The sequence below is a fragment of the Lissotriton helveticus genome, chromosome 3_1 (assembly GCF_964261635.1).
Source record: "Lissotriton helveticus chromosome 3_1, aLisHel1.1, whole genome shotgun sequence".
In the NCBI taxonomy this organism is placed as follows: Eukaryota; Metazoa; Chordata; class Amphibia; order Caudata; family Salamandridae; genus Lissotriton; species Lissotriton helveticus.
The window spans coordinates 1657738665-1657765188 of NC_136061.1; the positions used below are offsets into that span (position 1 = coordinate 1657738665).

Here is a 26524-nt window from a genome sequence, read left to right on the forward strand (position 1 = left end):
CTATAGCCCTGCCACTGTTGTTAGCATGTCGAGTGTACTCAGGATCGATTCCCCTTACAGGAGTAGAGCGATCAAAGGTGTAGCCGGTGCAGTTACACAGGGTCTCAGAGGCTTGAGGGACCCGCTGAATCCTCATTACTGCTGTTTTGTATCACCCCTATACAATGCCATGTCCCTCGCTTGCTCTAAGCCCAGGCACCCTTGCTAGGCCATTTGCTGGATATAGATCAATAGCAGAGAAGAGCCTGATCTTATTTCATGTGTTGAAAGGAACAGCTATTTATTCTGGCCTTCGGGAATACGAGGTGGACTTTGATGTTCAGAATGTATGCAGGCAGCCTGTCCCATTGCTTCCATACTTTATGCATGTGGCGCTGATGGGATGACATTCCATAACATAATATCAGTCTATAATGGCAATTTTAACATGTCCAAAATGGTATATAAAATAAAGAAGACCCACTGCTTTAACCGCATTAACTTCCTGTTTCAGCATTCATTAAAATATGAAACAGCATACTTATCAATAAATCTAAAAATACCATTGTGTAGGATTTGTACACATGCCCTATATAGTGAGAAGAAAACAACTGTAGCAGAAAGCAATTAACTTTGATATCTGAATAAATTATAATTGTCTTTCTATATCTCTTTTCAGGTACAGGAAACGACCAAGAACCAGCCAGCAGCACCGATGCAGAAAAAAGTGCTTCTCTATCTCACACCGACAGCATGTACATTTCCACAACATATAACAGAGGCGGAGAGCGAACTTTATTGTCCATAACAAACCGGAGTATGTCTGCGGATATCACTGAAAGCTCTGTGTCTTATAATACATCCAAAACATCAGATTTCCCAGACTCACCTTCAGTACAAGACAATGGGAGGTCTAGTTCTTTAAAGGGCGACACACACTTCGCCATAGGTTCCTGGGAGCTCTTCCTAGATCAATCCTCTAAGACATCAACTCATTCATCTCAAACCTATGACTCTCGAAGTGAGACTTTGGAGCCTATTGACAGTTTCCAGAATACAACAAAAGATGAAGCAAACACAGATGATCCTTCTGTGGACTCTGGTACGACAACCAGTCGTTCTGATGATGGTTCAACTGTCCAATTGCCATCATCATCAGATTTATTTGTTTCTTCGGTAAATGGATCACTGCCTAGAACATCTCATTCATCGCTGTCACCTGAGTCATTTTCATCCACTTTAAGTGAGTCCTTTTCATCGTTGCATTCTGAGACGTCCTCGCCATTTACTATGTCAGAATCTTCCACAGAGACCTTAACAGCATCATCATCTACATCTCAAAGTCCATTCTTCCCATCACCATCATCACGAACGTCCAGTATACCAGTGACCTTTTTGGAGCCTGTGGTTCCCAAATCCCCATCTCCAATACCTTCCTCTTTCTCAGAAGTCCCATCCTCTATATCAACAACCTCTTTGCTGCTTTCATGGCGATCACCACGTCCATCTCCAACATTTTTATTTTCAGCACCAACTCCTTCCTCATGGTCACCATCCCTGTTTTCATCCCTGCCTTCTGCATCTCTGTCAACTGAGAGCTATCAAACAAGCTTTTCATCTGTGGCAAGACAAGATCCAGGGGACACTGCTGGAGTGGACACTACCACAGGCCCCGATCAGAGTAGCTTATCCACAGGTTCACCTCAAACAGGTGCAGACACGAGCATGGGCTCGCCAATGTTATCTTCTTCAGAAATCACAACAGAACGTTTCAACAGCTCTTTGTCAAAGACAGATGGAATAAGCAGAACAGAGAGTTTTATGGATGCCAGCATCACTTGGGAAGATGGCACTTTTGGAAAAACCACTGCTTTTTTGGCCACCAAAATAAGTTCTACTCAGGGAGCACATCACTTTCAGACTCCAAAGCAGGCAACCAGTATTATGCCAGATTTAACAACGCTATCAGATCAATTTACAACATCACAGAGGACAGCAAAGAACACTGTCCAAACAGTTTCCAGAACTACTGAGTCACTGAGTGCAGAGCTGACAACACATTTTTCAGTCCTCTTTAGAACTTCTGCAATGGAAACTGATCATACATCCAGAACAAATGAAATTCCTGGAATGTCTACCACAGAAATGGGAGTGAGCTCAAGCGCAAGTATCAGCATCACAGAACAGAACATACTGGCCTCAGTGCCACCCAAAACATTTTCTTCAGTTAAAACCACTGCCATGCCTTCAGTTGCAACACAATTCAGCACCTTTGCACCACCTGTGACTTCTCAAAAATCAGGTAATTTATGCAAATTTTACGCTTGTTGTGGGAACATTTTCAGGAGTGCAGTTAGGGGTTATTTGGCTTAGATTGTGTTAATCGGAGCTTTTCCCACTGTTGACCTGGGGGTAACCCTTACTGTTGAGTTCACAGTGAGCACAGAGAACACTCCTTTCACACTTATCCCTCAGGGTAGTGAAGTTGAGCAGTCCAACAATTTCTCGGAGTTGCTGTGGCGTTAGAGACTAAGGGCCTCATATACAATAGAATGGTGCAGTCCGGTGCCGCAAACAATTTTGCAGCTCAGCATCATTCTAAAAGTGCAGGAATGTGCCATATTTACAAGAATACTGTGTATTCTTGTTCTGACCCATGCTCCAGCGCTAAAAAAGCAGCCCAGCCTAGCACCAATGCAGGCACCCTTGCACCATTTCGCAAGGGTGCCTGTGTTGCTGGGATGATTGAGTTTGTGCAGGAAGGGACACCTATCTTTACAAAATCAATCAGTGGAGGCAATTTCCTTCTTCTATGTGTGCTGCAGAATGCAGCACACATAGAAAGCGGAAAAAACGAGGAGAAATAGGGATATTTGTCCTCGTTGTGCCTTCCTAACGGCGTTAGAATCTGACGCATTCCCAGGTTTACCATTCCTGGTAAATCTGTGAATGCTTCAGATTCCATGGGTGCTGTGTAGGAACACCCACAGCAACACCCATGGACCGCCCCTTTCACGCAGTGTTCTGAGTGAAAGAGGCACATATTTACAAGGCCATGATAAACCAGGTAAAGTACATTGTGCCACCAGAGCGACAAAAAAATGATGCTCCGTCGGATCAAAGGTGCCGCTAGGGCCTCGTAAATGAGGCCCTAGTAACACATACCAGTTTAATATTCATTGTCCCACCTTATTCTGCTGTGTAAAGAAGCATTTTACTCACAAATGATTGCACATAAGGAACCAGAAACAACAAACTACTCCAGCTAGTGCCTATACCTTCAGTAACTACTAGGAGGTGGCATATTCTGCTCTCACTGGAAACCTCTAGGCAACTCTCTGCAACAGTTCAGGTCTCTGGGGCCTCCCTTGGAGGAGTATTTTATCTGGAGGGTATTGTGGGAGTGTTCATGACCCAGTACGTCAGGTTATCCTGTTTTTCTCCGCCTGCGATTCCCAGGTATACGAAATGCCATTTCTGTTGGCTCATTCCGTTGCTTGGAGTCTTAACCTGTTGGGATTTGCCTTCCATAGAACAAGGGGCCAGGAGAGTGTACAGAGAAACTATTTCTCTTCAAAGAGGCCCTTTGTCTAACCTCTTCCAACCCCCAAACCGCTACAACCGATTCCTGGAAGAACTCTACAATTCATATCTGCTGTCTGGGCTCTCTCCAACACTCCATATTAGGTGCACTTGGTTGTAGCAAATACAAAATGGATTCTAGTGACTATGGCCACATTTTTCACATATGCTTCATACACTGGTACTCTAAGGGGCAAGTCACTTGTCATTTGCAGCCTATAGGTAGCCTAGATTTGTATTACCATGCAGCAACACTATTGTGTATTAAATCAAACATACAAGTTTTTTTACTCTGCACACCCAAACTCCCATATTTGAAGGTGTTCTCATAAGTGAAAATCAAAAAAAAGAAGGCTCGATGAAATAAAATATTTGTCAAGCATCACACAACTTGGTGAAGCGAGGACGCCGGGATTGATCTGAGGTTTTCTGGTTTCATATTGTGGAGTTCTCCCTTTCCTGAGTATCTTTGTGTCTCACCCATTTTACATACAAGGTCACACTGCCTTGTGTTGAACTTTTAGTGAATGCATGAGCTTAGTGTGTGGTGTCAGGCAAAAGCCACATGAGGGCTCGGCCCGTTCTGGGCTCGAGGATCAATGAAAGCCTCTAGCTGAGTCAGTGCCGGGCACTTGGCTCGGGCCTGGCTCGAGCTTTCAGCGGCTTGCCCACCTCTAGGCGTGAAAATTGCCATTCCAGTGAAGACTAGTAGAGCCTTTTCGGTAAACAAGTTTCTCTTTTTTGTGACACATCCTCTATATTCCCACAAAGCCACACACATACAACATCTATTCTCTAAAGATCTAGTTGCGGGGAAATTCTGCATTCTGGTATTCCCTACATTGGACAAGCAAATTGGAACAAAGCCTTTCGTCTTTAGTCTGTGCAAACCCCTTCAGATGTACACATGTAAACTAACTACCCTTAATTGCTGTCTTGGAGGCACCCAGATACTTTCCATGGGACATTTTCCTCAGGTTTGGGTCTCGAGAGGAGAAGTTCAGCTTAGAAGATGGTTGCTACCACTGGTCATTAACCCTAACTTTCACCGCTTTATTATCCCGGCTAATTACAACCAGGTTTATTCACCTCAGAGTCCCTGCCCAATGTGTTAGTGGCTTGCATAGGGCAAGCAGAGTGTTTGTGTCCGCTCTGGTAGTAGAAGACACGCTACGCTTCAGTCGAGAAACCGAACCTCTTATGTAAACCCTAAATGCCTTTCCCGTGGCCAAATTACCCAGAGCAGCCATGTCAGACAATTACAGTCTTCCATCCGCAATAGTTGTACTAAGTGATTGATAAGATAAGGTGTGGAGTAAATATATCCAACATTTAAAGATGCAACAAGCCACTTTGCGGATGTTTAAATGTCCACTGAAATAATAGGTGCCCATAGTCTTCTGGGGAGAAGTACAGCACAATAATCAAAACAGAGCAATATGGTGGATCTGCCACTAGTTGTAGGCTAACTACAGGGTTCGCAGATGAACTGGTGAAGAAACCTCAAGCCTTCATTCTGCTCATGGTACTGAGTTCAAACTAAATTTACTTTACTTGACATGATTGTGGACAAAGGCACAATTCAATACGTACAGTAAACATACAGACCTAAATGCAGTTTACTATATTATCGTTAAAAAAGTATAGAAGGACAATATCAGAGATGTAAACATTACATAGGATGTCTTTCACCCTATTCCGTAACACCTATGAATATAGTTGCCTAAGTCTACTTTGTCAGCGTACTGTGCTCAAGATAGTAATTCAGCCACTTAGACATGCAGCTCAGTTTCATCCCAAGATCTTTATGCCTCGCCAATAGAATCTCTGAATGAGACTTACAGAGGCTTGCTTTGATTCATATAAAAACAGTGTGATATATTTCTGTGAAGTTGTCTCTGTTGTCCCCCCAACTTGGATAATTGACACTTCAAGCACTTCTATCATAAGGATATTTTAATTCATGTTCCCAGATCTGGTTTCTGCTCTTTGTAGTATTAGTTTATCTCGAAAAGCTTCTGGGTTAGACCAAGATTCACATTCTCATTACACTATCCTAAATGCCAGCTTGAGAATGATTTTTCAACTCCAGGAATCCTCACCAACCTGTTGTACTTTTATTTAGAAAACTAGCCTAGTTTATGATTTTGGGGCCAGATGTCCATAAGCTTCTGTTTATGATTTCCTAATAGCAAGTTTTTGCGATTTGCTATTAGGAAATCGCAAACAGCTATGTACAATAATGTGTTTTACACAGTTTCAAATCCCATTGGGTCGCAAGGGACCTGCCTCATTAATTTTCATGAATTAGGTCACAATTTGTGACCAGTTGGGAATGGACGGCACTCACAGGGATGGTGGCTTTCTGGGGTCGGCAGATCACTGTGTCTGTGACTGCTTTTTAGGTCGAGGACCTAAAGGCTGCGCTCGCGCAGTCTGGGGTCGGAGATTTAATGTCTCTTAGTGTGCTGTTTAACCCGCCTCCCTGCCCCGTCTCTCCTCCAATGGCTGGCTTCCTAAACGGAGGCCAGCCATTGGAGGAGAGATGCGTCACTCCAATTTAGCCCCGTCTTTTTCGGATTCGGGGGCGTAAGTTTTGCTGTTCTTTAGCTCGTGACATCGTCCGTCACTCAGGACAGCAAAACACGCCCCCGAATCCGAAAAATTTCAGAAGCTTGAGGCCGCCATTTTGCTGCTGGTAAGGTTGAGGTAGGCTGCTCTCGCTTTCCTCGTTCCCGCCGTCTTTTTTCCCGCCCCCTCCCGCTGTCCGTGTCTTTGTTCCCCTCCCGCTGATGAGATCGTCTCGCTGTCCTCCCCGCCGTGTCTTTTTCTCGCCCCCCTCCCGGCACTCAATAGAGCTCTTGAACACAACACCACACCTGGACAGCAGCGACGCTCAAAGCTCCACCGCCTTTGCTTTACACACAGTAAGATAACAATGTTTACTTGTGATCTCAGCGCAGGCTTCACCCCGCTGCAGCATTCGAGGGTCGGGGGAACTGGGGGCCGTGTTTGTTTTTATTAACAATGTATCAGCTTAGGGGCCCCCTCTCAGCACCCCCCCCCCACCCTGGCCCCTGAGCTTACACCGCACTATTGTGCCAGCCACATTGCCCGGCCAGACCTCTGCCACCCAGGCCCCCTCCAGAACCATCCCCGGCCCCATCACCCAGCACTCCTTCTTGTCACCCCCTGCCCCCCCCCGGGCCCTGCCCCGTCACACGGCACTCATTCTTGTCACCCCCAGGTCCCCCCGGGCCCTGCCCCATCCCCCGGCGCTCCTTCTTGTCACCCCCAGGTCCCCCGGGCGCTGCCCCATCCCCTGCGCTCCACAGTTTTAGGGTCAGAGTCCTTTGCTGCAAAGGCTCTTACGCTGCACCCTGTTTGAACATGGATGTAGGAAGTTCGGAAGAGTACTGAAGACCAAATTGTTCTGCTCTGTGTAGGAATCATCAATCGTAAACTAATTGACGTATTTTTTTTCCCCGCCACCTGCTCATTCTCCAATTCTCCTCTGTGTTTGACCCTTAGTACTCTGAAATACGACCTTGGCAGCCGGAGTGCCATACTAAAGAACATATTATAAAATAAACCAAATAAATATTAGACGAGGGTTTATGTTCTGGTTTTCGAAATTTGTGTAGTCAATCCAGGTGAAGAAGAGTTGCACTTGAAGACTGAGTTGTTGAAATTCTTTCACATGTTGGAGGCTCCTCATACGAACTTTGGACATGTTCTTTTGGTCAGCACCAGCCCATAGGCAGCCTAGGAATGGTATGGGCCAGTAGGACCAGATAAGAGGTGTGTTCGATCACGCCCTATCCCCTCAATGTTTCTTAAAATGGGTTCTGTGAGTAAAGGAAGTGATTGCTTTGGGAATAGTTATATTATGCATTTTCTGTGTCACTTACAATCTGTGTTTTTATAGTAAATTTCCTGATTTTACTTCAAGCGCAATTGTTGCTGTTTGTGGTAATTTAGATTAAATGTGTAAGTATGTTTTCAGGAATTTGAAGCCATAAATTACTACTTAAGTGGTAAAAAGAAGATAATCAGAGTCACAATAATAAAGTTAATGAGTTGTAAGCACTTTAGTATTAATTCAGACAGGGAAGTTCCTGCTACCTTATTCCAGTGCTGGGTTCAGATAAGGCCCATAAATAAACTGAGTAACGTAGTCTGCCTATGCAATAATCTTCTGAGGAGCGCATTTCCGGTTGCTAGTGACACATTAAAGCAGTGTCCCCGTGCCATTTGGACACAGAAGAAGGAAGCAGCCGCAGGATCAATCTGTGGGCAGAGTGCCAGCCTTGTGAACTGCATAGTTCTGAGTCAATAAAGGGCTGCGTCAGCCTCTCATCTTTCTGAGGTCGATTCAACAAGTATCATAGTGTAAAAGTCTCCCATTCAAGGACCTAGCTATAATTCAGTTTGTGATGCTCACACGGTAGATATGTCTTATAGTTATTATTATTTGAAAAGCCAAAAACATGGCATGTTTTTAAATAAAGCTGCAGTGATTCTTTCTGATGGGCAAATATGTAGAGGACGAAACTGCATAACCATATAGATATTGGTGTTTATATAGATCTTTCATTGATTGATTGATTGTGTGGGTGTAGGTGGCTCTATGTGAATGACTATGTGTGGGTGGCTCTGTATGTGTGTGTGGGTGGCTTTGTGTGTGTGGCTCTGTGTGGGTGCAAATGCAATAGGTCTTGCATTTGCGAGTGATTAAGCTATTGTTTTCTTGCCTTCTGCCCCCTGATTGCACTTGTTTTTCTTGCCTTCGCTCCTCTGATTGCACTCGTTTTTCTTGCCTTCTGCCCCCTGATTGCACTCGTTTTTCTTGCCTTCTGCCCCCTGATTGCACTAGTTTTTCTTGTTTTGTAGGTGGCTCTATGTGTGGGTGGCTCTGTCTGTGTGAGGGTGGCTCTGTGTAGGTGGCTCTATGTGAATGACTCTGTGTGGGTGGCTCTGTATGTGTGTGTGTGTGTGTGGCTCTGTGTGGGTGTAAATGCAATAGGTCATGCATATGCGAGCGATTAAGCTATTGGCATTGTAAATGACATGCCATTTATTTAACGATTAAGCTATTGGCAGTGTAAATGACAATGCCATTTATTCATGATTTTAAAAAAAAGGTAATGAGCAATGCCAATAGCTCTACCTTTAATAATGCAGAGACCATTGCATTTTAAATGCTTGTTAAATAAAGCAGTTTTTCATTTTGAAATGTAGTCTCTTTTCCTTAGAGGAAAATGGGCTGCGTTTAAAAAATAAAAATAAAAAGTTTCCTTTTCATTTTTTCAGTAAAAGTTGCAGGCCAATATACCTGCAGAAATGATTTGTTGAGGAATATAAAAACGAGGGAACGTACGTTAATGTACTAAACTTAATACCAAGACGAATAGGTATCTGATCTGGTTGGTCACTCTGCTTGTTGTCAAGGATAAATAATACGTCTCAACTGCACCACCCTCTGTTTTTAACCTTACCCCTATTCCTTTATCTCCATATTAAACTGTCTTCAGGCATAGGAGTTAATTTTATTAATTGCACAGATCCCACCAGTATTAATTATCAGACACACTCCCTCCAGTTGGAGGCATCACTCACCTGGGAAAGCGAGTACCCCATTGCAGAACCCGATGGTGGGGCCACCCACACAAATTACTCCAGTGGAGATGATATAAAGTGCTGGAGGCAAGTAGGGGTTTAGGGTTTCCGGGATAACAACCGTGAGACTTTGGCATAGTATCCGGTGTGGTCCACTCTCCTTAGATTACCTGAGTACGGCCTCTGAGAGCAGAGTAGACCCCCTTATGCTCCTTTCACCCTTTTTTGTAAAACAAAGTATTTTGAGAATCTGTCATTTAATTCAACCGATTGCATTCCCAATAATTTGTGCCATTTCATCATTTTACAGTTGGTATCTGTTCTCCCAACCCTTGCCTTAATGGAGGGAAATGTGTGATGGATCAAGTCACAAGTGCATACAAGTGTCAGTGTTTACCTTCCTGGACAGGAGAACAATGTGCTACAGGTAAGTGACGTTACAAACACAGAAGGGATGATGCATTTGTTTTTTTTTAAAACAAATTTTATTGACCGAAGATGCATATGTATGCAAAGCTCTGTAACCCAGAGTCAATCGCCATCATCATCGTCCTAATAGCTACCTCAGTGATTTACAGTAAATGATAAGAGAATAAAGAAAGTACACAACAGACCCCCCCAATCAACAAACCCCCACCCCCCCGAGTACTGCCGCCTGCTTGGTTCAGCACCTATAGGTGATCAACAATATACGCTATGTATACACAGTCTACAATTCGTGATGTCGTAGAGTTCAATCTTTCACAGAGTTGGAAGGGACGCCTCCTCTGGTTGAGGGTCCAACTCCAGACCCCGGTAGTCCGCCCATCACTTCCAGATCTTAAAGTGTTTCCGAGGGCAGCCCCATGCCACATAGACTGGTAGTTCAAGCCCCATACAAAAGTCCAGCCCGTTCTTCCAGGCCGCCAGCGGTGGAGCCCGGGGCGCCTTCCATGCTCTCGCAATGTCTCGTTTTGCCAGCGTTAATCCCAGTAACAGTAGGTGCCGCTTGTGCCTATTACCCCCCACCCCGGCCATCACATGAAGCAGTACTAATTTAGGGTCTCGAGGGATCTCCCAGGCCAGAACCTCCTCCAGGCATCTAAGAACCCCGTTCCAAAATCTCTGCAGCGCCCCACATTCCTACACTGTATGTATCAGAGTACCACCCCCAACCCGCAGCGCAAACAATCAGGTAACCTCACCATGCCCGCTCTCCACAGTTGCTGTCGGGTGTAGTAGGTGCGGTGCAGGTATCGGAACTGGATGAGTCGCAGGCGCGTGCAGATCGCCGCCCCCTGAGGACCCTCTAAGGCCTCCACCCAGTCTTCCTCCTCCAATTCGCCCACATCCTGTTCCCATGAGGTCCTAAGGCGCTGCAGATCCGGGGAGCAATGTCGCACAAGTGTCTGGTAAATGCGGGACAGCTTTTTGTCTGGTAACTCACCCATAAATAATTTGGCTTCAAGCGGGCTAAACTCAGGGAGTTGCTCCAGACCTGCCACATACGGCAGTAATGCGTGGCGAAACTGAAGATACCTGTAAAACTGTGTCCAGGGCATGTCAAATTCCTTCCGCAGAGTCTCAAATGTCTTGAGGACACAGCCTGACATAACATCCCCCAAGGTAGATATGCCAATCGCATCCCATCCCCGGAAACCCACCAACGTGCACATCTGAGGCAGCCTACCATTGTTCCACAACGGGGTTTCCTGGGTGAGCCTGTTCCACCAGCCCATATGGCGCAGGGCCTGCCTCCACACCTGAAAAACCACCTGGGTGGCAGCGGGAAGAGACCGTCTCAGCGGCGCCGAGTATAAGAGTGTATGTAAGGACGCGGTTCCCATTAGGGCTCTTTCGACCGCGTAAGCCGGATCGCTTCTATCGGTGTACCACCACTCGTTAAGTATCATCAGGTGTGAGGCCTGATAATATGACAGCACATCCGACGTGGCCAGCCCCCCTGTATACGTGGATAGGAAGCACGTGCGCAGGGCCACTCGCGCCACGTCCCCCTCCCACAGGAAGCCACTCAGCGCCGAGTTAAGTCGTTGAAGCCATCGAGGCGGAACCGCATGTGGATGGTTCTGCAGTTGATATAGTAGGCGCGGGAGTGCTACCATTTTAAAGATGGCAGACCATCCCATAATAGACAGAGGCATCTTGGACCATACTTTCAAGTCCTCATGTGTACGGTCCCACACAGGAGTAAGGTTACGTTCTTGGGATAGGGCCGCATCTTCTGTCAAGAAAACACAGAGGTACTTCACCCCGTCCGCGGCCAGCTGTAGGCCGGATGCCCAGTCCCCCACCGCCTGCGGGCCTCCCAACGTCCACAGTGTGGATTTGCTCGGATTCATGAATAAGCCGGACGCCTCGCCAAAAATCTGCAATATGCGCAGCAGCCGTGGCCCAGAGCGGTCAAGATCAGTGAGAAAAAATAACACGTCATCCGCGTAGAGCGCAATTCGATCCGCGCGGCCCGCCGACCACTGGAATCCTTTAAGCTGGGCATCTATGCGCACCCACGCCTCAAGAGGCTCCATGGCGAGCGCAAACATGTACGGGGAGAGGGGACACCCCTGCCGCGTCCCCCGTTGGACCTGGAACGGGCGAGACACCCCTCTCCCCACGCGTACCGCGGCCGTGAGATCGGTGTAGAGCAGCCTGATATAAGCCAAAAAACGCGGGCCGAGGTTCAGGCGTCCCAACAAGGCAAATAAATAGGTCCAGCTTAGGGAGTCAAATGCCCTGTCCATGTCGGCCAGAAGCAGCGCCGCCCGCATCCCCAATCGCACCGAGGCTGATATCGCGACCTGGGCTCTCCTGATATTATGCCGGGTAGTCCGCTGCGGCATAAAGCCGGCCTGGTCTGGGTGGACCAAATCCGTTATATGCGGCTTAAGTCGATTGGCTAGGGCTTTGGCCAGGATCTTCGCCTCAGCATTAATTAGGGATATCGGGCGGTAAGACGCGTGGTCTTCCGGGGGCCTCCCAGGTTTTAAGAAGACCACCACCTCTGCATGTTGCCAATCCGGGGGAAATGTCCCCCCCTCGCAGGCCTCCTCCACCACCGGTCGATAATGGGGACCTAATTGAGTCACGAAACGTCGGAAGAATTCACTGGGGAACCCGTTCGGACCAGGCGCCTTGCCCGGGTTCAACTCGCCCAGTGCCGTCGCCAATTCCTCGTCCGTCAATGGGCGGTCCAGGAGGTCCCGCACCTCATCTGTAACTGCCCTCGGTGGAAGGTCATCTATGAAGCGCTGAACTACCTCAGCCTCCAGGCACTCCCGGGGTGCGTACAGCCCTTCATAATAGTCCACAAAACTCTCAGCGAGCTCCGCGGGTTCCAGGAGAGGCAGGGATGATGCTTTGTTAATAATAGTTTTTGTAAACATTAGTTATAGCTAGAGAAGAAAAAATGGAATTTAATTTCCCAGTAGTGAAACAAATGTGACAAGGGCTATGCTTGGTGAATTGGTCAAATCTACGATCTACCCAGCGTAAATAAGGTGTATCAGGAAGGGAACCGAATATGTGATGGTGTATTGGCCAAAACCAAATGCACAAGTGAAGCAAAGCAAAATATTAAGTGAAATCATTGATTGCGTATTTAGTATGGAAGAGTTTCTGGAAAGTTCTTTTTTAACAAGTCATAGGATTGCTACCCTTCCCAGAAAATAATACCGGCCATCTGTACACACCTTAAGATTCTGCAGAGGTCTGGACATGATGCTCATAAGAATTTTATATGAAACCATCTTCATTCGTTTATAGCATGGACTTTCTTCCTTTGTTACTTTTATTATCAGTCAGGAGTCAATAAGGCAGCTGTAGATCACATTTTAAAGTGTTTTCTTCTTGTGTTTACTGCTTAACGTTTGCACTGATAAGGGCAAAAATAACGGCTTTATCTTATTTTCCTATTTTTGCACTGGCCAGGACACATTGGTAGAATTACTACATTACATGGGGTTAGAAACTCAATTGCAAAAGGAGAAACACTATGATTACTATATTTAGAAAAATATGAATGTTGCCTTTAAAACATCCATATGATCACTAACAGGGACTAATAAAGATCAAGCTCCTGATTTAGGGTTTGGTGGTGAGTTACTCTGGCACAAGTGTGACACTCATCCCATCTGTCTTACTGCAAGTGCATTACATCCCATGGCACTTGTAATAAGGTGGAGAGGATGTCTGTCACATTTGTGACAGAGTAACCCATCCGCAAAACTCTGAGTCAGGCCCAAAAATGTGAATGTCAAATTTAGGGTGCCACCAAGCAACTTCAGGATAACTGAATGAAAGATTTTAAATATGTGGTGCTAAATACTTCAAACTGATCTGTTGTAAATTGGTAATTGGCGCAAAAGGTTTATAAGTGCATCAGCTTCTATTTTTAATTACAATATTTTTTTTAGGTCTCGCCTGGCGACCGCAGCACGAAGCGCTGTCGCCAGCGAGATCTATTGCTAGTGACTTGCCTCGGAAGGGAGACAAGACAGTGGCAAGCGCATCAGACTGGAAATGTGAATGCGCCAAATGTTCGCTAGCATGCTCTGCGAGCCGTCACCATTAATTAACTTTCATTGTTGAAGATGTACAGCTGGTTTCACTTTTGTTTTTATGCGCACTCAACTCGGGATGTACTCGGGATGTCCGTGACGCGTGCACATTTCACGGTGCCCACAATGCACCCAACCAAGCTTTCAGTCACCGGCTCTGGCGGGACCACTCTGCACCACTAGCCTTACAGGGCCGCGGTCGACACTAACTAAGTGCCTATGGACCCCCCCAGCCCTTCTGACCTTACCGGGCTGCTCTCCGGGGACTCCCTCTGTGGTGGCAGAGCTTCTCCTGCGGGGCTTCCCTGGACTCCTGGGAGACCCACACTGCCGTTGGCGGCCTCGGCTGCCTTCCTTCATTCACCTGGCCCCCTCCTGGAAACCGGGGCTCTCCTCCATCTGGCCGCCACCGCTGGGCTCTTCCTCAGGAATGGGAGCCCCGCATCACAGCTCATGCCGGCCTCCTCCGGCTCTTTGTTTTTGTTTTTTGCGGCAGAGGACGCATGCGCGGAGGGACTCCCGCCTTCCTGGCACGAAGCAGAGTCGCCGCTGGCAGCTGGGGTGATGGTTCAGTCTCAGGACAGGTGCGCCCCGATCTTCATTAATGCGAAAGCAACAGGCATGGACTTTCACGCAAAGATACAGCCGAGTTCAGAATCTTAGGCAAGCCGCGGCTTATAATGGGTTTATAACACTAATGGCTCGATCGGCTCCCAGCCTGGCTTGATTAAGTTCTGCACATAAGAAATGTAGAAATATTGAAAAATTAATCCATTATGACAGACCAAAGGTGCCGCCCCGACAAAACTGAAAGCCGTACTATGCCTGGCCCTGCTTTCTCAATATTTCTCACAGGATTAAGGGCCTCATTTAGTTACACTGCTAGCTTCTGTTAAGTCTCATCAGCTACAGAGGACTCAACCCTGCTCCTAGAAAGGAAAAAGAACTGTTGTTTGTGCAAACTCCATAGCTCCTATTTCAATAACTTAATCTTGCGAGCCTCGGTGGTTTTTACATTGCACTGCACAGTTGTTCATGCATGTCGATTTTGAAACCCGTAGCTGCTGGCCTGCTGCCTTCGCTGCCCCTGCTTCCCAGAGTACAGAAAATGACTGCTAGCTATACTCAAAGCGCTAGCGTCTACACTCGAAGCGCTAGGGTCTACACTCGAAGCGCTAGGGTCTATGTGTATCGGATAGTTTGTAGACAACCACTGGCCCCACATAGACTTGGTTTTTGATTGTTCATAGATGGATATGAATTTTTGACATCAACCTGCCAGGATCTCATCTCTGGCTCCAAATTGTGCACAGATGTCTGCAGCAGGTGCATAGAACTCCTAAGCTGTGTCCCAAGCACTGATTGCCTTTTCTTAAAATGGAAAACAATAGTGCTGGCCTTGTACTGACTCCCTGTATAGGTCAAATATGGGAATTAACCATTAGATTGCAGCCGTCTTCACATTTTGGCTCTACAACGATGGACTCTGGTTCATTTTGTTGCGCATTGACATGCCTGGATATGCCCTGGAAACATAATTGTACAAGAAAAATTGTACACAGATACCATGAAGGAAAGACTCGTCTGTACAGTATTAACCCTTATTTAGTGTGAGACAGGGGGAAAAATAGTGGGCCAGCTGATTAATTGTGGTAACAAAAAGGCCTAGACCATATTGTTGAGACCAGCTACATTCCCCAGAGTTTTGTTAGGGTGGTGTTGGGTGACATGTTTGCTGCATCATCGCAGAGGGACCACAGGGTTAAAAGCTGCATGGGTGTGTACCACTCACACTCACCCTGTGTGCGCCTGCCTGATCTGGTTTTTGCCACCCACGCTGCTTGTTGATTCACCTTTCTTGTTCATGAGTTACCTTTCTATTGAGTAAATCATTAGAAGAATGTGTCTAACATTAACATTGTGCTTAATGAATATTAAAAGTGGACTTGCTATGCGTGAAGATGTCCAGGAGACTGGCTTTTGAACCTGCTCTTCGAAATGACCACTCTCCACTAGGACCACGTCACCTCAGGGCCATAAACCAGCACAAGGGCTCATGTGAAGAGTGTCTAAGTGGTAGAGTGGTAGATGGTGGTTAGTCTGAACAGTTTTATGGTGTTCCATGCGTTACTTGAATCTCGTTCTTCAAGAACCAATGTCATGAAGAAACATATACAATGAAGGAGTCAGGATGATCAGCCTTACAAAAAGTTCTAACCTTCACAGCCCTCATTGGAATTACTGTGCTCAGCAATTATAATAACTACTTAATACTTTTTTTGCTTTGCATTTGATAATTATTCAAACTTTGATGGATAATATTGTCTTTATACATGCTTGATCAAAACCTCAGTAGCTTACTCTGGAGATCAAGTAGCTTAACTTCATCACTTGTTCATTTGTTAATGCTAGATTGGTGGTAGGCCACACCTTTTATATTAATGACATTTTCTCCTAAGTCTCCCCCTTCCCCCGTATTCCCATCTTACGTCATAACAGTAGTAGTAGTAGTGAGTAGAAGATGCTGTAATTCTGTTGTATCTGAAGACCAGTAGGAAGCTGGTGTGATGTATTCCTATAGGTACTGTATCGATTCCCCTATTCCTGACCCTGGTTTGGTTAATAATTAACTAGCAGCCATCCAACGGTGCAAAAACCGTTATCTGATTAAGCCACACCACGGCACAGAAGCGCGTTATCTGATTAGGTCATAACGCATGCCATCTAATTAGACAAGCGATATTCCTCCAGCCCCTGATAAGGCATACGGAGTTCTCAAAACAAATCAAACCTACAGCGACCTGGGAAATTCCCATAGCCATTGTTTTGATTTCACCGAGAACTTCAGCAAAAGAATGTGCGAACGAGCCCGTTCATATGACATCCTTATTGACGTATATATGTCCATCCTTACGTCAATCTCGGCACCTTTCAGGTATAAATATTACCGACATTGCCTTAAGCAAACACATGCGGTGGTGACGAGGTTGGAGCAGCGAGACGTGCCGAGGAGCCCAGCAGAGAGCGAAGCCCACAGGCGCTGCCCCGCCTTCCTGACGCGCTGAGAACGAGACGCTGCCTTTCTCCTGCTGAGAAATCCAGCTCCGGTGCTTCCAAGCAGCCCTCGCAGGCAGCTGGAATATCAAGACCTGGGATAAGAGATACCAGCCCTCCACCATTCTAGATCTCAGGTACAGAACTGAATAAACCCTTTGCAGAGAATTCTCGAGTCAGTCCCTTGGCAAAACAAACTTAACTTAAACTGCTACTTATCTACTCCCGCCCACGTATTAGGCTTAGGTCAGGTACACTGGGGTAGGCGTGGTTAGAAGCACCAGTTGAGTATGATTAGTCAAATGTATATATGTATGTATCTATTTTATCCATTTTAAAGTATCATATGGCTCAGAAACCATATCAATGCTTTTACAGTATTATTTTATAATTCTGTCTTTACTGTATGCACTTTACTTAACTATAAGTATTACAATAATAGCGATTCATTTCTCTTGTATGAGAAAGGAGACTGATCAATAAATAACATCTTTTATTGAACACGCCCGTCTCTTCCTTTTCTCTACAATCTGGTGAAACTAAGAATGCACTGAACTGACTGAGTAAAATAAGTTGTCTTTTGTTTTCACACGACTCTAGAGATACACTCTTGATTAGGGGAGAGCAAAGTTGTCATGTTCTATGGTTGTCAGAAACTAAATCCCTTCTTGTCTATCCAGGGAGGTTGAAATCCTCCTTGCCTATTCGAGAAAGTTTCTAGTGAACTCTGAGCTAGCTGGCAAACACAAAACTTTAAGTCTAATATCGTCGGTAGAAGACCTAGTTAACCTCTGCCCTAGGTCTATACTATTGTAGATATTATTCCAATGCGCAGAGCCTATTGGAATAATAGGAACTACACTACATGGCGCCCAACTGTTTGGATAGGCGATAAAACTAACGCAAGACATTAGAGTAACTCAGTCGTGCTTTTTCACACAGACCCCTTTTTTCCCATAATACTCCAAAGACGTCTGGAGTGGGTGAAAGGTCATATCCGCCAAACCTCGCAGGAGGAGACTCCTATGTATGGTTCTTGGTTTATTCAACATTGAAGGATACACTGTTCCAAAATATTGTGCATCTAATCTTTGTTTCCATAGAAACCTGATCTGCAAACAAACAGAATAACCTTCCTGTCAGTAAAATGACAGAAAGTGAAGAAGAAAGGGAGACAGTTAGAATAGCAGCTGAACTCCTAGTAGCAGACAATACTCTGCTGCAAAAGGACCCGGAGGCAATACTCATCCCGGTCAACATAAGGTAATCTATAACTTTAAAACTTATAGAAAATGGGCTGACACCGAGAGGTGGTACAGTCATATTCGTAATCGAGGCACACGAATATCGGCAGACAGAGGTATTCTATTCATGGATAAACTTTCCAGCAGCAAACGCTGTAACAAAGGACTTCCACTATTACAAAATAGAGGAACCTCCTAATGAGTACATTCCTTTCGAGGAGGTGGAAATACCACTCAAATTCCAAGAGCACCTGCTCTTGTTTCATGGCGCCCTAAAACATAATAATCACATCACCAGGCTCGGTCCACTAGGTAGACCAGGAGCAACGTGGCCGGTCTTAGCCGGATACACACCACATCCAGACATTGAAGAAATGCCTGCACCAGAGCTTTTAGCACACCTAAAACAATTAATAAAAATACATAGACAATTAGTCCAATATGTAATGCGGACTTCAACAATCCAACCAGCAATTAAAATTCCACAGCTGATCACTCATCAGGGGAACACAAATAAAATTACACCACAGAACATACAGTCCTGTCTAGGTAAAGTACCCACAAAACGGGAACAAATTCCTTTCTGGCTAGCACAAAAAATCACTCAAATAGAGGCGGTGTTTCCAGATACCACCCCTGTTGAGAAACATAGGATTCTGACTATCTGTCTTCCAATGGGAATCGCACCACATGTGGAGGACTGTGACACTTGGGGAACAGTCTTTGCTTCCATTTACACAAAAACACATGGTGTACCATCCATGTCAGTAAATCCAGATGTGCTAAAACAGATTCAAGATGAATACGGTCCAGAACCCGCTTTAACTCTCGGTATGAAATTACTGAAAGACTTCAAGCAGGTCTCTGCAATATTATTAGCCAACATAAAGGGAGAAGCAGCAAATGTGGCGATTCGCCAGAGGTTAAAAGAGACAAATATAGCAGACCAACCATCTGCAATTGCCAGAATCATAGAAAAATCCTATGAAGAACTAGGAAGAGAAAGTTTGGGTGGAATACCAGTGAAACCCCAACTAGTTGAAAGTCCTGAACAGACATTTATTAAAAATAATTTAAACATTCAAAAAAAGAGCTAGGATTGAAATGAAGAATCCAATCCTAAAGAAAAAAGATTCCAGTCCAGAGGAAGGTCTCCTCGGCGGAGAGAAAGATCTCCTGACCAAGGACGCAAGTCTCCCCAAAGGGAGCCCTCTGTGAAAAAATACAACCTTAGAAATAGGGATAATATAAAAAAACCTGATAGATATCAAGATATTGATACACGTCCCTCTCAATCTTTTCAGACTTCCTCACAGAAATCGGAAAGAAGAGGACGATCAGAACACAGGGAAGAGCATGTCAAGTCCAAAGACAAAGAACCTGCTCATCTGAATAAAAAATTACAATTTCCAAAAAAGAAGGTAGCCAGTATTAAAGTAATTAACAATGCCGAGAATACTGAGGACACAGCTGAAAAACGGAGAATGGGCTCAGACAATGCTAGACAGCGCAGCAGAAGTGAGCATAGCTCGCAAGATCCTTATGAATCATCTGGAGACAGTGGACACGAATGAATACATTCAGGTGGAAACTGCAGATACCAGAGTTAGCAAACCTCATAAAATATATGAAATAACATTGCGTATAGAGGGGGATAAGACTAGAAAAATAAGGGGTCTATTTTGGGATAATCTCTCCAAGGGCTATGACATCCTTCTAGCTGAACGAGACTGGCCTCCAGAGTTTGTCAGGGAGTGCCCACATGGCGAAGAAATAATTATGCCTGCCTTCTCAAACCATATTCCAATTCATAAAAAATATACACTTGCAAGAAAGTGGGCAGTAGCTCAAGCCCCTGCCTTATATAAAAATCATGTGGGATGGGATGAGGACTCTCCTCCTCACAAAATCCAGCTAAAATCACAACCTACTGCACAGAGGCAGTACCCGATTAAGCAAGAAGCTAAAAAACAGGTAAAAGAGATCCTAGATCAACTTGAATACCAGGGGGTGATTGAAACTTGCACCTCACAAATGAACAACCCTTTGTTTCCTGTCTCCAAGCCAGACAATTCATATCGTCTTGTTTTGGACTACAGACACCTTAACTCATGTTGCAAAACATTTGCAGTACAAAACTCGCACAGTGCTGCACTAATGAATAACATAGTGCGCAAAAAATACAAAACCACATTAGACATTTCTAATGGATTCTTTTGTCAAAATATAGCACCAGAGAGCAGATATTTGACGGCGTTCTCAATAAATGGCACGCAAAAAAAAATTCTGTTGTTTGCCCCAGGGGTTCAAGAACAGCCCAGGATTATTCTCAGCGAGAGTAACAGAATTACTACAAACATATGATGACGAGGCATTATCTTATGTCGACGACATCTATCTAACAGATGATGACTTGGATACTCACTTGAAAAGAGTGAACACCATAATACTTGGGTTCGCAGCAGAGGGTTACAAATTCAACTTTAAAAAGTCAAGGATTGCCCACCTAACAGTCCTGTTTTTAGGATATGAACTATCAAGTGAAGGCAAAAGCCTGGCTGACAATTTCCTAGAGAAATGTGCTGTAATCCAAGCACCTAGAACACTGAAAAACTTACAATCAATTCTAGGCTTCCTAAATTTCGGAAGAACTTACATTATAAATTATGCAGAGAGAATTAAACCTCTCTATGATCTTATAAAACCAGATTTTAAAAGAATCAATTGGACTCAAAAACACACAGAAATTTTGAGATCTTTACAAACAGATATGTTAGTTAAAACAAAATTACAAACACGTGACAATACACGCAACCTTGTGATTCGAGTCATCCCAGGAAGATGCGGATTCACATACCTGACCTCTAATGAGGGAGAGAAGGTACCAATAGCATACAAATCACATTTGTACACAGAAGCTGAAAAAAGGTTCAGCATAAAGGAAAGCATTGTTCATGCGGTTCAAACAGCTGTAGCAAAGGAAAAATGCCAAGCAGACGGTAGACAGGTTACAGTCAGAACAGCAGAATCAGCTTTTGAGGCATTAACAACACCATGTAATTTACCGACAACTGCACTAAATCCAGAATGGGTACAATGGGTAAATTCTGTTGCTACAGACAAAGTAAAATACTATTTTGACCCGGAAATGAAAGAATTACAATTTCTAAAATATGAGAGAGAATACCCTCTGCCAATCGACATTCTGCCTTTACGACAATACGCCTGTGTAATATATACAGACGGACATGCTCAGCCCTCAGTTTGGGGAGAGCTGGCTTACAACGCCACGTGCGAAATTGTAAAAGAAGTGTGGCGCGGAGGTAAATTAAGACCTCTACTTACAAAAACACACTCAGTGGAAAATAATTCAGAACAACAAACTGAAATAATAGCATTGAAAATGGCGCTCGATAATGCCGATCGCGAATTCCCGACACTTATAGTGTGCGATTCGTATTACTGCGTCAAATCATACAATAACGACTTACAGAAATGGATTAAAAACGGTTACAAAGATGACACAGGTGCAACAATAAAGCAAAAAGTGCTCTGGGAACAAGTAGTTCTTTTACAGAAAGAACTACCAAAAACTCACGTGATACATTCACTGAGTCATCAGCGTGATGGCGTTCACGTTGCAGGGAATTCATTGGCTGAGACAGCCACAGCGGTAGCAAGTAAATCGGCTTCCGTAGCTACAAAAAAGCGTGCAGTAAAACACATTGACGGTGAAACTGTGCTGGCGGTGAAAACGTCATCAAAAGGCGACTGCTCAGCGCTACCGATCAATTATCCACTCAATTATACATACATAATCGATGCAAACTCAGTCCCTTTTGCTCGAATCCCTGGAGTGGGGGATAGAGTAATTCCAAACACGGACAGGAGAGGCTTGTTAATAGCAGACGCACATATGGGTGAGGGTCTCAGACACCTTAAGCAAAAAGATTCTCTGGAAGAATTACAATCAGTGTACTGGTGGCCAGGCATGAGCCTGCATCATCATATTTTCGTAAAAAACTGCCCAGACTGTAACAGAGATCGCAGTGGCGAGCGAGGAGGACTATTGCCATGGCATTTCGCTCCAGATAAACAACAACAATAAGAAAGTACCCATCATGAAAAGCGTCATATTAACATAAAAAGACTAATTTTCACTTATAATGTAGACCCCAGCGCTCGGCTGACGTCTGGACTGTTATAAAAAGATTTGCAAGTCTATAATGGCATATACGCTAGGAGCATGCTACGTTTTGAATAATGTATTCCCTTTAGCCCCCAAGCTTATAGGGAAGCATGGCCAAATGAGCATTGCATAGCGGGACTCTTCTCACTTCCTTCCTGAGGGATACGGGATGGTGTAAAGAAAAAACCAAAGACATAAAGCAATCTATAACGGAAAAGGTTTTAGGTTCAGGAGCTGGGTGGGTCAAACATTTAATAAGTGTCCAACATAGTCTAAATAACCTGCCGAGGAATTCTCTGAAAGGGTTCAGTCCGTACGAACTATTGTTCGGGACTAGAATGATGTTCCAAGATCTTGATAGTCAGACTTCAGTGGTTAAAGACAAAAGCTTTGATATCAAAGATCGTTTGGCTATTTTGCAGGACTTAAATGAAACAAGAAAAGACCTGAGCAACATAAAGTTGAAACAACAGCCAACAACCATTGAAGAGAAACCACCTGTCCCAGCAAGGCCTGTCTGGATTCCAAAAGTCGGGGATCTAGTCAGAGAAAAGATCGCGGTAAAGAAGGAATTTGGGCCTTCTTACAGAAAAGCAGTTCCTGTCTTGTCTATCAACGGGACAAGATCAGTAGTACTACCGCCCCTTGCTGGTAAAAAGGAGAACCGAGTCATATCCATCGACCTGGTTAAACCACAATCATGTGGCCGATAACAAATAGTAGGCCAAGTGGACTCCCAAGAAGTAGCAGAACACCAATGTTTGCTACGAATACAGAGGCTCAAACTGGAAAACTGATCACATTTGGCAAATCTACAGTGAATCAACAAGGACTATGCAACAAAGCAATGGAACTTGAACCTTTTAAAACCCAAATCAAAGCTTTTCATCAAGAAACAACAACCTATGATGATGTAACTGCAGACTTTGCTAATGAAACAAAGCAAAATCCAAAAGCAATTGGAACAATTGACAGAACAGCATCCGGCTACTTCATCAACTTCGATGATTCATCTGAAGACCTGAGTGAAGCAAAAAAACAGCCATCAACAAAAACTTTTAAAGATAAAGCTAAGGAACTTCTTCAACAGCTGAAAGAAACCTATCTGATTTCTCCATGGATTGAATTTTGGGTGGCCTTGGGTGCATTTATCCTCATTCTTTGGCTCATCATGGTACTATGCTTGGGACATTTTATTGAAGGAAAATATGCTAAAATGGACACAGCAAGCCAGAAAATAAACTTGGTCCTTAAACCACACACATCTTCACACATCGAGAAAAGAGAACTTTCTTCAGTGAACTTCACAGCCAATCCTATACCAGGCGGTGTAGCATGGGACAAAACTGATTATGAAATCTATGGTCCAGTTGAAATCCTGAAGTATCCACACCAATTCAAGATCTCATTGAGTGACTTTGTAAAACCAAGCACATTTGCTGATGATTGGGACTTTGAAAGTATTAATGATATGATGTCTGATCTTGTGATGTCTGCTAAATTTACAGAACATGATTATTTGCAGGGTTCGTCTAATTATGATCAAATGTTCTGCTATAACCACTATGGTAACCATTATCTCCATAAACCTGCACAACCTAGAAATGTTTTAAATTATAACCAATGGGAACATTGTGCTACTCCTCCAAAAGATAGCTCGAAAACATTTTATGATAAATATTCATACTTTTCAGGGTTTAACACAAGTAATGCAGAAACATTTTATTTCAAATTGTCAAATAAGACAGGTATGAAGACCATGCTTACCAACACAAAATTGATATATTCAGATTCATTTTTTGAGCAAATGAATACATTTGGTTTTGATTTCTGGAACAGTAACATTGAAACAAAAACTGTTTGGGGTACAAAAGATTGGCAAGTACAAGGTATAGAATCATTGTTTAGAGCCTGCATGATCCCAGAACAAATTATATTTTTGAATGACACTATTCAACAAACTACCTGTCTTGGCTTAGCCAAAATCAAAGACTTAAACAAACCGTCTATTCCAAAACCAACAGTCAGCAGTAATAGTTCTATAGATGATGAGATAGACGTAAACCATATATTTAACCAAAACAGAACACATCCTGAATGGAAACAATGGTTGATCTGGCCCACAGACACAAATAACTGTCAAGACAGATTCCTGAACAAAATACAGGGGTTCAAATTGACCAGGCCAGACCCTAGATATTCCCAAAGACAACATCCAGGGATAGTAACCACCTACAGCGTGGGCAAGCTCTGCCTTCAATGGCTACAAACGTCCACACTGGCTGAAATTAAGCAACACCTAACTTTACTTACAGGAGGTGCTGACTTGCGTGATTTCATATTGGGACCACGCAAACAGCGTCAAAAACGTTTCATAGCGGCCTCTATATATGCAGCTTATAACGAAGTTTGGAAAGTAACTCAAATTGAGACAGCAGAAAAAATACGGGAAATTGACCGTATTAATTTGGAAAAATCACTTTCTGTGGTGGACAATGGGTTAATGACTCTGTCCTCCAGAATATATTCTCTGGACAGCATTGTGTCTTCAGCAATCGATATAATATCGCAAGACTTACTGATGTTACAACACGGTCAGTCCCAATTGCGTTCTATTGTACAGCTTGGCTGGACGTTACAAAATCTGCGTTCTGGCTATGTGCCTTGGCGTTTAATCAACACAACGTCATTATTTAATATCTTTAACCTTACTGATAAACAAATCAGTTTGGCACAGAAGGGTGCTGACTATACAATTCTGAGCATTGAAAGACTTGAGAGATTACCATTGACAATGTCAGAACGACCTGTCATTGAATGGATAATACATGGAATAATAAATATTCCGATAACTACTTTCCAGTTTCAATTCTGCCAAAAATATATACAGGCAGGCCAGTATGAAAGGTTGGGTAAAGGATACATTAAGTCAATATGGAATTTGCCGTATACACACGAATGTGTCAGTAATAAAGGCCAGAAAGTGTTTCTCAGTGGCAATAATTGTGCAAAATCACTAAGCGGTACACTTCTGTGTCAGGGTATTAGCTTGCATGGAGCCTGTGAAGGGACTTCAAATAACCTTTCATGTTACCAGCTAGGCACACCTGCAACACAAATAGAACCATTCTTTAGGAGACTCTCGAACGGGAGTTACATTCTAATAGTAGATCGCAGATGTTGTAGTTTGCTGCCCGGAAAACCTTATCTCATAACCGTGACTAGGAAGGTCATGTGCTGTGAACGAGTATTGTTCCCGAACGATTCTCCAGACAGGGAGGCAAGGTTATGGCCCGATTTGAAAATTGCTTCTATTCGAATAGATACTTTAAGCAGAATGAAGACTGTGCTCCTACAGACGCCGACTAGGCTCACGTCATCAAAAGAAACATATGATCTCCAAGTTGCAAGGACAACAGAAGAGATTCATTCATTATTATCAACTAATTCCCCCATACATTTCGCAGAAATACTGAATGAAATCTTAAATATTTCTGATACCACTGGTGTCTCCAGTGTATTTAAAGCAGTGTTTTCGGGTGCTTTAACTCCATTCAAAGCCATCCTGGGTATTTTTCCGGACTTTGTCCATTCAATTTTTGGCGGACTTCCTCTCCTTTTGGGACTAGTGGCAGGCTTCCTATTTTTGATCCTGTTATTTCGCTATGGCAAACCATGTCACAGACAAAACACCTGCGACAAGGGAAGAAATGATCCTAGCCATTGGCTACCGGGACCGCATAACTAAAGTCCTTGGACTAGCACGGCTTCGGAACCTGAACATGACTTAGTCTCTCTCATTTAAACCAATGTGGCAAAGTTGTGTTATGCTTGTATTAAGGTGCTTGCTATGCGGTGAAGAATGCGTGTTGGACACCTGTCTGGCACTACAATCGGATGTGCCAATGGACGCAGATACCTTGTTGGGTCAGGTAACGGCTCATGCATTGTGCTGTCCCCAGCGGCTACCAATCCTGATGACGGCATTCGTGGAGACTTCACCACTACGATTGAGGGGTAGTGAAGTACAAGATGAAAGCAGCATCAATCAGGTACGACCTTCAGTCAGCTATGCTGATCAAAACATCAATGGAGGCAATCATGCTCAGGCTCATGAATGCATGGTAACAACTTTTTCCGAGTTAGTGGAACTTACGCAAGAAGCTGTTGACAGTTTTTTCAACAGTCTAAATGATATGATGTTTTCACCAGAGCAGCAGGAATAACTTTGAGCAGACTAGCACTCGAAGTTCCCTACATCCTGAATTTGGCCTTCAACTTTAAAAAAAAAAAAAAAAAGCGAT

The 26524-nt window shown here is 44.2% G+C and overlaps 1 protein-coding gene across 2 annotated transcripts in view; it reads left to right on the forward strand.

Annotated features, from left to right (window-relative positions):
- The window catches only part of HEG1 (heart development protein with EGF like domains 1), a 219447-nt gene that overhangs the window by 86742 nt on the left and 106181 nt on the right, over nucleotides 1-26524 (forward strand). For both annotated transcript variants that reach the window (XM_078682440.1, XM_078682441.1), the window contains exons 2-3: nucleotides 659-2281; nucleotides 9491-9607. In XM_078682440.1, coding sequence (XP_078538566.1) covers nucleotides 659-2281; nucleotides 9491-9607 — 1740 coding nt within the window. The remainder of the gene's footprint in view (nucleotides 1-658; nucleotides 2282-9490; nucleotides 9608-26524) is intronic.